The sequence below is a fragment of the Rosa rugosa genome, chromosome 7 (assembly GCF_958449725.1).
Source record: "Rosa rugosa chromosome 7, drRosRugo1.1, whole genome shotgun sequence".
Taxonomy (NCBI): Eukaryota; Viridiplantae; Streptophyta; class Magnoliopsida; order Rosales; family Rosaceae; genus Rosa; species Rosa rugosa.
Window position 1 is genome coordinate 22,243,653 of NC_084826.1, and position 12,585 is coordinate 22,256,237.

Below are 12,585 nucleotides of genomic sequence, written 5' to 3' on the forward strand. Positions count from 1 at the left end.
CAATTGTTGATAATTTTTCACAATTGATGCTTCAAAAAGTTAAGGTAACAATCATCTCAAGAGCTGCAGATCTTGATTGATGACTCCAACTAAGCTCGTATTATGTTACCTATGTGGAATACCATTGCATATATTTGGTGATGAAAGTTTCACCTACATTAAGTTGTATTAATCAACTATAAGTATACTACTGTATACTATATCATGAATTAAAAATTTCATTGAGCCAAATAAATTTATTTTGGCGTGACTAATGTGTTATTACTATGTCATGTAGACTCATCTACATACATACTCTACATTATTGTATAATACAACAATAATTACAAACTTTCCTAACGAGGATATTATAATTTATCGCATATCTGCGAGTTGTCACTTTAATAAGACAATTCTCCCGTCATTAGGGGGAGAAATATTATGAAAAACGATATGAATTGGTGTGTGATATTTATCCACCATGTCTTATTATTATCTTAAGAAAAAGTCTCAATCAATTATGAGAAATTGAGAAAGTGACACTTATTAAAGACAAGTTTTTGACCTAAAAATTGGTTTGGGCTCGCCACCCACCAATGGATTTACAATCCAAATTTTTTGCACGCATATTTTGCGAATGGTCAAACTAGATGGTCTTCCCGCCGTTAGGGGGAGGAAACACTATTGTAACGGCGTGCATTATGTGGGATATATCCACCAAGTCCAATGTTTTAATCTCCCTATAAGGGAAGATTATACAAGCCCTATAACACTCGTTATGAGGTTATACAAAGATCCACATTCTTTAATTAATTTGTCCTTGAGAGACAACAAATGCCCTAAAAGAGGCATGGGTACCTGATATGAATAAGCTTATTATAGCTAATGCATGCATATATTTTGAATGTGTGATAGATCTCTAATTGATGATCATTGATGATATCTCATCTGTAGTTGCAACTAAATATCATCAAGGGCTATATACTACCACGTTTCATTGTGTCGACAAATCATACTATTGGCCAAATTGGAAAGAGGCAATTCCAATGATTTTAAATATTGTAAACGTGATGATATACTTGGACTTTATCTACCCTAAAAAAAATTACAAAGGGTGTACTAAAGTGAATTGAAATCACTATGACACAATTCTCTTTATAGAGACATGGGCATTTTTCTCCAAGCGACAACTTTTCTATAAGTACAGTGTTACATATAGCTGATATATTGACGAGAGGCTTATAGCAGGTTGTCATGATTATTATGAAGATCTTAAAGGCAAATTGCTAAAAGCAAATCCCCAAATCCTATGTGTCATTATAAGCATATTGCTTAACCAAATCCTTAATGGATTCATATTGCCAAAGGCAAGTCCATGAATGAGTGAAAGAGCTTAAAGCTCACTCATGGAATCAAAAGTCTAAAGCTCATACATACTCATTCAATTACGGTCAAAGTGACTTATTGTCTCAATGAGTACTATGACAAGACTAAGAAATCGAATTCGAATCATACTCATAATGTTGCAACATATTCTAACTTTCGCGAAGTTATGAATTTATCTAGAGCTCATATTGAGCCTATATAAAATTATCAATTACACAAATTGATATTTATGGCAAAGAATGTCATACTTAAATTTCAATGCTCGGATAAAGGTAAATGTGTCAATTGTTGTTCCTTTATATTGTTATTCATTAGCTAATATCTTTATCTATAATTTGAGCATATGAAATTGGTTCTACTTGAGGTAAAATTTATTATCATAGTTTTATTGGTATTACCCTAACCTTTTGCAGGAATTGCAATTCATGATGAGTCCCCTTTATGCAAAGCACACATGGTCTCACCTATGTGATCGACACACCATATCCAATATACATGGTGCATGTATTTTATTGCATACATGATTGAAGCTTGCAAAAATCAGGGGGAGATTCTCATCAGGGGAGCATTCAAAATCATGTTACCTAGGACATATGCGCGTTGTACTCTTTTTCTCCTTCGACCAGGGTTGTTTTTGTCCCACTGGGTTTTTGTTACCTGGCAAGGTTTTTGACGAGGCAACATTAAGCGCGTCCAACACCATATCATTTAGTGGTGGACATCCAAGGGGGAGTGTTATAAATATTATATAAATGTGGTTGTCCACTGTAAATACTCATTAGTTATGTCCTTATGATGTAAACATTACTCCTATATAAAGGGGTCTAATGAGAATGAAATACACTTCTATCTCCTCCTATATTCTGTTTCTCTATTCTATCTCTCTCTAATTATCTAGTTTATAACATGTTCTAATATTTTAGTTTTGGTTCTTATTCTTGACTGATATTCCTGATCTATTGCTTGATTATGATCATGATTCCAGTTTAGAGAGAAGATCCTGTTCTCATGGGTGGTTAGTAAAATAAGAATTAGTTAAGCCCAACTGCACAAGTTTTAGATTTATTAACGTACTAAACCACTTTTGTCCTGTTCAATCCTTTCTTAATTTCTTTCTTCTTCTTCTTCTTTTTTGTTTTTTTTTGTATTTGTTTTTTTTTTCCACATCAAACACAAGGATACATACCCTTCTCTTCTAAATCTATACCAGTAAGCATAGCCATTTGAATGGTAAAGAGGTGTCTAATTCCTGCATTGCAGTAGCATATATACACGACCAGATTTAACACAAAGCTATCAATCAGCAAGCTGCAAATTTAATAATTCTTCCAAATCACTACTCAAGCACTTAAGGCAAACTAATTCTTTTATGAGTCCAAAATTAGACTGCACATTCATTAAAATTTGGACTGAACATATGCATCAAATCTGGACTGCAGATTCAAATAAAATCTAGACCGAACAAAAATTAAATCTGAAATATTGCATTACAATAATATAGGAGGTTCAACAAATATTAATTACAATAAGAGTCGAGCCACAATAACTATACTTGACAAATCAATGAACTTCAATTTTCCAAAACCTCAACACTAGAGCCCAATCGTGACTCTGATTCCTTAACACAACCAATTTGAGAGCTCTGAAGAATAATGAGGAACATTTAGTCAAAATATATTAGAGAGGGATGCATCTTATATACACTGAAGATTGAACTACAAAAGCATACCCCACTAAAGCCAACACAATGACAAGCAAAAAAATGAAGTAACTAAAAGTAATGCAATCTCACTAGTTGTAGCTGAACTTCATGACCACTCACCCTAGCCATTTCACTACCACTCTAGCTTACACAAGGATTTCAATCCATATTCTCTAATCATATCCACACATCTCATACCAAAACATCTCGTACCACTCGAGCCACCTCTATACTCATAATGTACCTCCCATTTCTCAACCACATCAACATATCCCATTAATTAACATACCTTTATGAAAATTGAAAAAGGCAAAAGTCAGACGACATAATTAATTCTCCCATTGATGGCTATGACTATGAGGTTGATTCAATTAATTAATGATGATGATGACCATATTACTGTTAGAACAGAGGATAGTAAGCAATGAATCTATCCTCAAAAATAGTTTAGTATAATTGTAAACAGATATTAATATAGGTACGAAATAAGATTGCAAACGTAACTCAATCCTAAAATATGAACGAATTGAAATTTGCTCAAAATTCAAAAAAGAAGTAATGAAATCACCGACTTGATTTGAGATTGATAAGAGGCTTTTTTGTAGCAATCTCCTAAGACAGAAGTTTGTCCCTACTCTTGTGCTTGTAGTTCTTTGACGTCTATCTTGCAGGTTACAACTATCAGATTCAAGTCGAAGCACTTCGACTCGAATCCTGGCAAATTCTACTATGTGTTTTTCTATAGAAAGAGGGAGGGGGAGAGGAGAGGAGAAATGTCTTTTTTTATTTTTTCTGGTGTTATATATCTATACTATTATTAAGAGAAGAGGTTTTGTTAGCCAAAACAGAAAAAATGTACCAAAATGACCCTAAAATATTAAAAAAACTATACAACTCATAAAACAGATGGGGTGATATAGTCAAATTACAAAATAAAAAGAAAATATATAAAAAAATGTGAAAATGAGAAACAGATAATCAAACTACCAACTTTCATCATTCCATGAAAAACTACCGTAAATAACACTCTCTATTAAAAAAAAAAATTCAATTTTCACACACATAGTGTGTGGCGCCATCTAGTATATATTGAATAAACTAAAAATATTTAATAATTATCCGAAATAACTAATATTTGATGATTATCCGAACCTCAAATAGAATGCAAAACAAAAACAAAAAAACATAATGCAAAAAGGAATTTTTATTTCGGCCTAAGGTCCATCTTTGATATTTACACACACACACAATAGGGCCTTCGCTCAAGCTTCCACCAAATGGGCCTTGCCTCTCTTTGTCCATTTAGCAAGTGTTTTAAGGAAACACTTATATAAGGTTGAGTTCCTTAAACTTCTTCTTAGATGTGGGAGAGACTCCCACATTCTCCAATATTACTACTTGCTTTGGCCACCTCCAAAACCAAAAGGGTCTTAGTAAGTGTTCCTGACATTCTTTCGGACTATAGATCTATGAAAAAACAGCATGTTCAACACTCTTAACTGACCATAACAATCATTGATGGAATTTATGTTGGCTTACAACCACAAGTTTTAAACTCCATTTTGCTGCACTCTACTTAGGTCTTCAATACTCCCACACATGATCTCCAGAATAATACCAAACTAACTATTAAAAAACAAAGATCACTTCTTGAAAAAAAAAAAAAAAAGGCATAAAACAATTAGTCCTAGAAAACGAATACACTACAATTAATTGTCCTCAAATATTACATAAGGCACATAATTACCTTATAATGGATTCAAGTGTACATTCTTTTGAAACTATTACAATCAAGTAATCACTAGCAAGCTCAAACACAAGCTTGCCGGCTATATGCTACAAATCATAAACATCTCTACCACTCATATCTCTAAAATCCAGAACAAAATTGAACCTAAATATTCATCAAAATCAGAGAAATTTGAAATTGAAATAGTTAAAAGATTAACCCTGAATCAAATTGCCAAGCCGCGTTGCTTGATTAAGACTTCGATTTCGAACCTAGAATCATGATGTTGATTGACGAAGACAGAAGAAAGAGAGGCCAGAGGATTAAGGAGAGAGGTGATGCCAGTCAGAGAGAGAGAGAGAGACAGAGTCTGTGAAGAGGAGTGGCATTTGCATGAAGGATGAAGAGAAGAGTTTAATGGCAATCTGCGTAATTTCTTCAAGGAAGGGATGGTAGTGACTGGTATTATGGAAGATTCATAAATCTACAATGTAAGATGCCATAGTGCTCATCCTGGATTCTACTTTTAAAAGGAAGCATGAGCCAACTTCTGCTTTTCGACAGAAAAAGCGTTGGTTTTTGGGAAAAGGAAGGGGGAATCCGAGTTACCAAACACTATAATTGTCGTTGCTTATAAATGGAGAAGCTACCACCACAAACGCACCATTAGATCCGTTGACTTAACGGATTAACATATCTAGATCGTTAACGAGTTAACATATCAAATTATCAAATCCAAATATGCTCATTAACAATGAATCTGGATTAGAATCCGGTTTATATCGTCTAGATAAGACTGCTTCTCTCATTAGAAAACCATTAACTAATTATGTTAAAAACTTATTTCTGTACTCTTCTTAATGGTCCATTTTGATAATTTCATAGAAAAAGCACTTTTGTTATGCTTCACCTATCACATGGAAGCAACAAAACTTTGGACCAATCCAAAACTAAGTGGAATTTTGATTTTATTTTTTGATTCAAAAAAACTAAGTAGAAATTTGGTGGTCAAGTATAGTAAAAATGCTTTTCTCTTCTTAATGTCAAAACAAAAAATGTCTTTCCTGTAAAGAAATAAAAAACAAAAAAAAAAGCATTCAATATCATCAGCTATTGTATCCAGATTTACTGCTATATAATTTAATCAAAGTTGATGACACCCGGACTTGTTGAGGTAGGCAAACAACAATTTTATTCTCTTTGTTGATGTGAAGCTCCAAGCTAGCAACGCCTAAACAAATGCCACATAAACTCAGCCAAATAAAGCACAAAAATAAACCAAATAAAACACAAAAATAAGAGATGTATCCCATCCCCACATGGCCACAGTATCCCGCCGGGAATCCAATGGCATATTGTGAAAAGACCTCTCATCAACAAATCATGCATAAGAAATTTAGTGCAATAATTACTACAATCATCAAACGTGTTCACAAATTTTAATTATCAAACAATATATATAACTAGCATAGCAATAATCATTTACAATTTACATTGAGGGGTGATATTCGCCTACGTACCCCGCTCCTATATACTTTATTTTATTTTATTTTACATCTTACAACAAATAAAATGAATTATATATTAAGATTAGGCCGAACTACCACACTGATACTAGAGCTTGCGAGGTAGCTAGAATTAGCTGCTGATTTTTTTTGAGTGCTTATATGATATTTGATCCAACTCTTTCGTCTCAGAATTCACTGAGGAGAGATTTCTAACAAAATGATTTCATTTTCTGTGTTTTTTTTTTGACACAATCTTAATATCTACTAATCGTTTGAATTTGATTTTAAGGAGGATTACTCTATACGAAGCATGATTGGTCTAGCAAGTTACCGTCAATGATGAAAAGATCGATTGTTGAGGAAGATTCAAAGTAAAGAAGAACATGAAGGTAAGCAAGCAAATGGAAATGATGGTATAAATTTAAAAAATTTAGCGATGATGGAATGGGGAGGACAAAAGACAAACAAAAAAGGAATGTTTCAGAAAGAACCGGTGCAACCCACCCCTAACCTAGAATCCTATATCATAGCTTGGAGAAGGGGAAGAAACATAAAAGAGAAAGTTGAGTTTTTGAGGAAAACAAAATGAGAGTTTTCTCTCAATTTTTTACAAAGAGATCAGTACCACACTACACTAGGCTACTAGTCCTTTACTTCTTTTATTGCTCTAGTTATAGAGTTGTCACACATGTAATACATGGGAGAAAAAGAAATAATAAAAGTGGGGAAGAGCAAATGGAGTTTTACCATTTTTTTTGGGTCAAAAATGGAGTTTTATCATTGAATTACCTATTATCCTAGTGTGAATTTCTCTTATTTTTTTAATGGTAAACCCTCATTTTTTTTGAGTAAACTGAGGTCAGCCCTTTATTGAAATTGGAATATTACAATGAGATGATGCAAAAGTACATCAATAACCAAAATAAACAATACGAAAGGAAAAGATGCAAAAATTGCATCAACATATAACGAAGAATAAATAAGGCAAGAATAACAGTGCCGAAACGCATGGCTGAATTTGCACTACTGATTACAGCCGTGTAGTGAATTGAGTAGTCGGTGGTTTGACTACCCATCGAACTCCAACGCACAAAGTGACAAAAATCAGCTTGGCGTCGGAATGAAGGCACTCTCCCACCTAAAGATCGAAGCCGGCCATGTTGTCAGAACATGGTAAAGCCTCATTTGCTCCTTTTGATATGTGAAAACGCTCTCGTTTATTATTTAAAAATATTCTTTATTATTTTTTACTTAAAATATATAAGTCTATTTATAGTAGAGGATAGAAAAATCTTGCTTTTTAAATATATTCAAAGAATCCAAGTTTTCGCAATATATAGGTATAAATATTTATATTTTTCAAGTTGCTTTTGTAGGGAGGACGAAAAATTTGGTTAGAATTAGGTTAACTCAGGAATTCGATCCTCCCCAACGTAACAAAAAAAAAATTTAAAAAAATTTAAATGAATAATCGTAATCAATATTTAATGTGGATTTTAGCGTGACCGACTGACCGCCATGGTTAATTAGTTTAATAAATTATTCTGATAATTATTTTAATTTCAAAAAATAAATGAATAAGCGGTTTAAGAATTTCAATAGGAATTGATCTGTGCACAGTGTCCTTTTTCATTCCAAATGGCAAGACACACGTGCGAGGTCCGACAACAGTCCTCCACATGCTTCAACTCTGTTCATATTCCAACCCCACCCACACTCACACTCACACTCAAGAGCGCAACAGAGTGGACCCCCACACCGAATAAAGCAAATACCAAAAAAAAAAAAAAAAAAAACACTGACCGCTCTCTCTCTCTCTGTATATTTCTCACATATTCAACAGATCCCACCCCAAAAGCAAAAGCTCTCTCCCTCTCTCTCTCTCTCTCTCTAGAATGGACTAGGGGTTTGCTTCCTCCTCCATCCTTATCTCCATGATGGGTTCTCACTCTCACCAAACCCAATGAAACCCACTTCCACCGCTTCTCCATGAGGAGCGTTTTTCTTCTCTCTGTTGCATGTTTCTCTTATTCAACAATGAGACACCTCTGGCTTCCTTCTGAACTCTGCTTCTGAATCTTCTGAATCTTCCTCTTCCTCTTAATCCACACAGGTAAATTTTCTCTCTCCACCGCCGCACCGACATTGTTAGGGTTCCTCTCTGGCCTCCACCCTTTTTGTTTGTTTCTCTGTTTTCTTATGTTCTTACTTTTTTTCTTTTCTTTTTCAAAACCCAGAAAAATGAAAGAGAAAATTTCGGAAAGTGCAGATTTTGAGTTGGGAATAGGAAAGTAATGCTTTGGATTTAGTCACAGAAATGAAATTCATTGTACAGCAAGTTGTTTTATTTAATCTCGGTAGCCAAGCACGGTTAATATAAACACCTCGAGTCTCGTGGTGTTCTGGTTTGTGTGATTTTAACGTTGGGTATTGTTGTTTTTGTGTTCTTAGGTTTACAAACATTCAGATCTGAAGGTTGGGTTTCTCCGCAGTTACAAGGTTACTCTCTAAAGTTTGAACCTTTATATTCTGTTGTTAATGTATCATATATTCGAGGATCTATGTTATTCCAATTTAGGTTTATTTTATTTAATTTTTTTTTTTTTTACACTAAGTTCCAGATGTGTTCTGATATTCATTTTGCATTATTAATGTGGTATTCATTTTGCATTATTAATAACACCCTGTTTCATGTTAATCAGTTTAGATAATGCAGTTTTTCTTATGAATATTCCGGGTATTTAGGTACCATGGGCTTTTAATTTTCCTTTTTTTTACCAACGGCTACTTGACTATGTTTATCCGATTTTTTAGGTGTCCGGGAATCTTTGAATTAGTTCAAAATCAGTTTTTTGAAACTGTTGCTTCAATTTTGGCCGTCTGGGTCTCTCTAGTTTTGAACCCAAAAGATGCAGAGGCCTCCACCGGAAGACTTTGCTTTGAAGGAGACCAAACCCCATCTCGGCGGGGGGAGGATCTCCGGCGACAAGCACACGAGCACCTATGACCTCGTTGAGCAGATGCAGTACCTCTATGTTCGGGTTGTAAAGGCCAAGGACTTGCCGTCCAAGGATGTGACCGGAAGCTGTGACCCTTATGTTGAAGTTAAGCTGGGAAACTACAAGGGTACAACTCGGCATTTTGAGAAGAAGACCCATCCGGAGTGGAACCAGGTGTTTGCATTCTCGAAGGACCGGATCCAGGCTTCGGCCCTTGAGGTGATTGTGAAGGACAAGGATCTTTTGAAGGATGATTTCATTGGCCACGTTATTTTTGACCTGAATGAGGTTCCGAAAAGGGTTCCACCTGATAGTCCCCTGGCACCACAATGGTATAGACTGGAGGATAGGAGCGGGGGCAAGGCTAGGGGTGAGCTGATGTTGGCTGTTTGGATGGGCACTCAAGCTGATGAAGCATTTCCTGAAGCATGGCATTCCGATGCTGCTACAGTTAGTGGGGCTGACAGTCTGTCAAACATTCGATCAAAGGTGTATCTCTCTCCCAAGCTATGGTATTTGAGGGTTAATGTGATTGAGGCTCAGGATTTGATGCCGAGCGATAAAGGCAGGTATCCGGAAGTTTATGTGAAGGCTATCCTGGGAAATCAGGCTTTGAGAACTCGAATTTCACAAAGCAGGAGTATAAATCCCATGTGGAATGAAGATTTAATGTTTGTAGCATCAGAGCCTTTTGAGGAGCCATTGATTTTAAGTGTGGAAGATAGAGTTGCGCCAAACAAGGATGAAGTTCTGGGGAGGTGTGCTATACCTTTGCAGTATGTGGCCCGAAGGTATGATCATAAACCTGTGAACACTAGCTGGCACAATCTTGAGAAGCACATTATTGTAGAAGGGGAAAAGAAGAAGGATATTAAGTTTGCAAGCAGGATTCATATGAGGATCTGTCTAGAAGGTGGCTACCATGTGCTTGATGAGTCAACACACTATAGTAGTGATCTTAGACCGACAGCCAAACCGTTGTGGAAGTCCAGCATTGGGGTTCTGGAAGTGGGAATCCTGAATGCTCAGGGGTTGATGCCAATGAAGACAATAGACGGTAGGGGAACAACAGATGCTTACTGCGTTGCAAAATATGGGCAGAAGTGGGTTCGGACAAGAACCATTATCGATAGCTTTGCTCCCAGGTGGAATGAGCAATACACTTGGGAAGTTTTTGATCCTTGCACTGTCATTACAATTGGGGTCTTTGATAACTGTCATTTGCATGGAGGAGAGAAGGCTGCTGCGGCAAAGGATTCACGAATCGGGAAGGTCAGGATTCGTCTCTCTACTCTTGAAACTGATCGGGTTTACACACACTCTTATCCTCTTCTGGTTCTGCACCCCAATGGTGTTAAGAAGATGGGTGAAATTCATATGGCTGTGAGGTTCACCTGCTCTTCTTTGCTGAACATGATGCATATGTACTCGCAACCACTGTTGCCCAAAATGCACTATCTTCATCCATTAACTGTAAGCCAGCTTGATAGCTTGAGGCACCAGGCCACTCTGATTGTATCAGTGAGGCTGAGCCGTGCTGAACCGCCCTTGAGAAAGGAGGTGGTCGAGTATATGCTGGATGTGGGTTCCCACATGTGGAGTATGAGAAGAAGCAAAGCTAATTTCTTCAGGATTATGAACGTTCTTGGTGGATTAATTGCTGTTGGAAAATGGTTTGATCAGATCTGTAATTGGAAAAACCCCATCACTACTGTGCTTATTCATATCCTGTTCATAATTCTGGTCATGTACCCAGAGCTGATATTACCTACAATTTTTCTCTACCTCTTTTTGATTGGAGTCTGGTACTACAGATGGAGGCCGAGGCATCCTCCTCACATGGACACTCGTCTCTCTCACGCAGATTCTGCACATCCTGATGAACTTGATGAAGAATTTGATACCTTCCCAACTTCACGACCTTCTGACATAGTGAGGATGAGATATGACAGATTGAGGAGTATTGCTGGGAGGATCCAGACAGTGGTTGGTGACCTGGCTACTCAAGGGGAGAGGCTGCAATCATTGTTGAGCTGGCGAGACCCCAGAGCTACAGCTCTGTTTGTGCTTTTCTGTCTGATTGCTGCCATTGTTCTGTATGTTACTCCATTCCAGATTGTGGCACTTCTCGCTGGATTCTATGTGTTAAGGCACCCAAGATTCCGCCATAAGCTTCCATCAGTGCCGTTGAATTTCTTCAGGAGGTTGCCGGCTAGGACCGACTGCATGCTGTGAGGAAAAGACTGTTTTATGGTCAATTGCCTTTGAGTGGTAATGTGTCAAGTTAATGAAGATCGATGGTGGAGTGCAGCATAGAGCTAGCTATTTGTTTTGAATGCCTTGCAGCCATGAACATGAAGGCGAGGATCTTGTTTTCTTTCAGTGTTCAGCAGCAGGGTTCTGGTATGATGTATTTATGGCCTTGTCTTGAAGGTCGTCTTTAAAATTTTCGGTTGTTAATTATGTACGATCTAGGATTTCTGTTAAAAAAAAACCTTCACTTTAAGGTGACTAGTTTGCTGTCATTTTTAATTTTGCAGGCTGTGATTGAAATGCTGAACCATTATTTGCCTAATTACATCTTTTAGTATATTTTTATTGTTCTCAATTTTCTTTCTGTAAAGTTCATCAGGTTGAACTGTTCATTATCAGTGCCCTTCTCGTAATGGACTAGTTGCATCTTTTAGTAACTAGATGCTTGGTTCTGTAGTCAAAATTTGCAGTCTAATTGTTATATGCTTGTAGTCGAACTATGTGACATGTCACTTGCTAGTTATTTTTTGAGTTAAATTGTCAATTTGACAGACAAATTAGGTGAATATTTGTTTGAAATTTTGGATGGTCTAAATTGAGAGTGTAATATCCAGAGCAGTGTGACAAGAGACCCTTAAACATGGAGATGAGTATTGAAAGGTTAATTCTGCCATCCCAGTCGGGACTGATGGGTGACGATGTATACTGCTGGCTGACCTACCTTTTCTATTGTAGTTAATAAGAGTCTGATCTTGTTGAATTTCAACATCTGTCTGGGTTGGTATAATTTTATGGATAGTGTCACTGTTTAGAATTATGTTATTGGTCGTCTAGGATTCTGCGACAGCGATTTCATAATTTATAGCAATAACCAATATAAATGCATGTGAAAGTGTAGTGTTTGGACAGTGACACAAATGATTTAGCAAAAATGGGGACAGTTAATTTATGACCTATTTAATTCAAGAGAAAATTGAAGCTAATGGGGACAGACAAAGATTGCTCCTGCAATTATGGGTCTGTTTTCGA

General features: G+C 36.4%; 1 protein-coding gene across 1 annotated transcript; it reads left to right on the plus strand.

Annotated features, from left to right (window-relative positions):
• The first annotated feature begins 8,147 nt into the window (after nt 1-8,147).
• On the plus strand, nt 8,148-11,911 carry LOC133720407 (FT-interacting protein 3). Its single transcript, XM_062146690.1, has 3 exons — nt 8,148-8,417; nt 8,756-8,803; nt 9,119-11,911. Exon 3 carries the CDS (start codon nt 9,214-9,216, stop codon nt 11,536-11,538), a length of 2,325 nt encoding a protein of 774 aa, XP_062002674.1. The 5' UTR covers nt 8,148-8,417; nt 8,756-8,803; nt 9,119-9,213; the 3' UTR covers nt 11,539-11,911.
• The last annotated feature ends 674 nt before the right edge of the window (nt 11,912-12,585 follow it).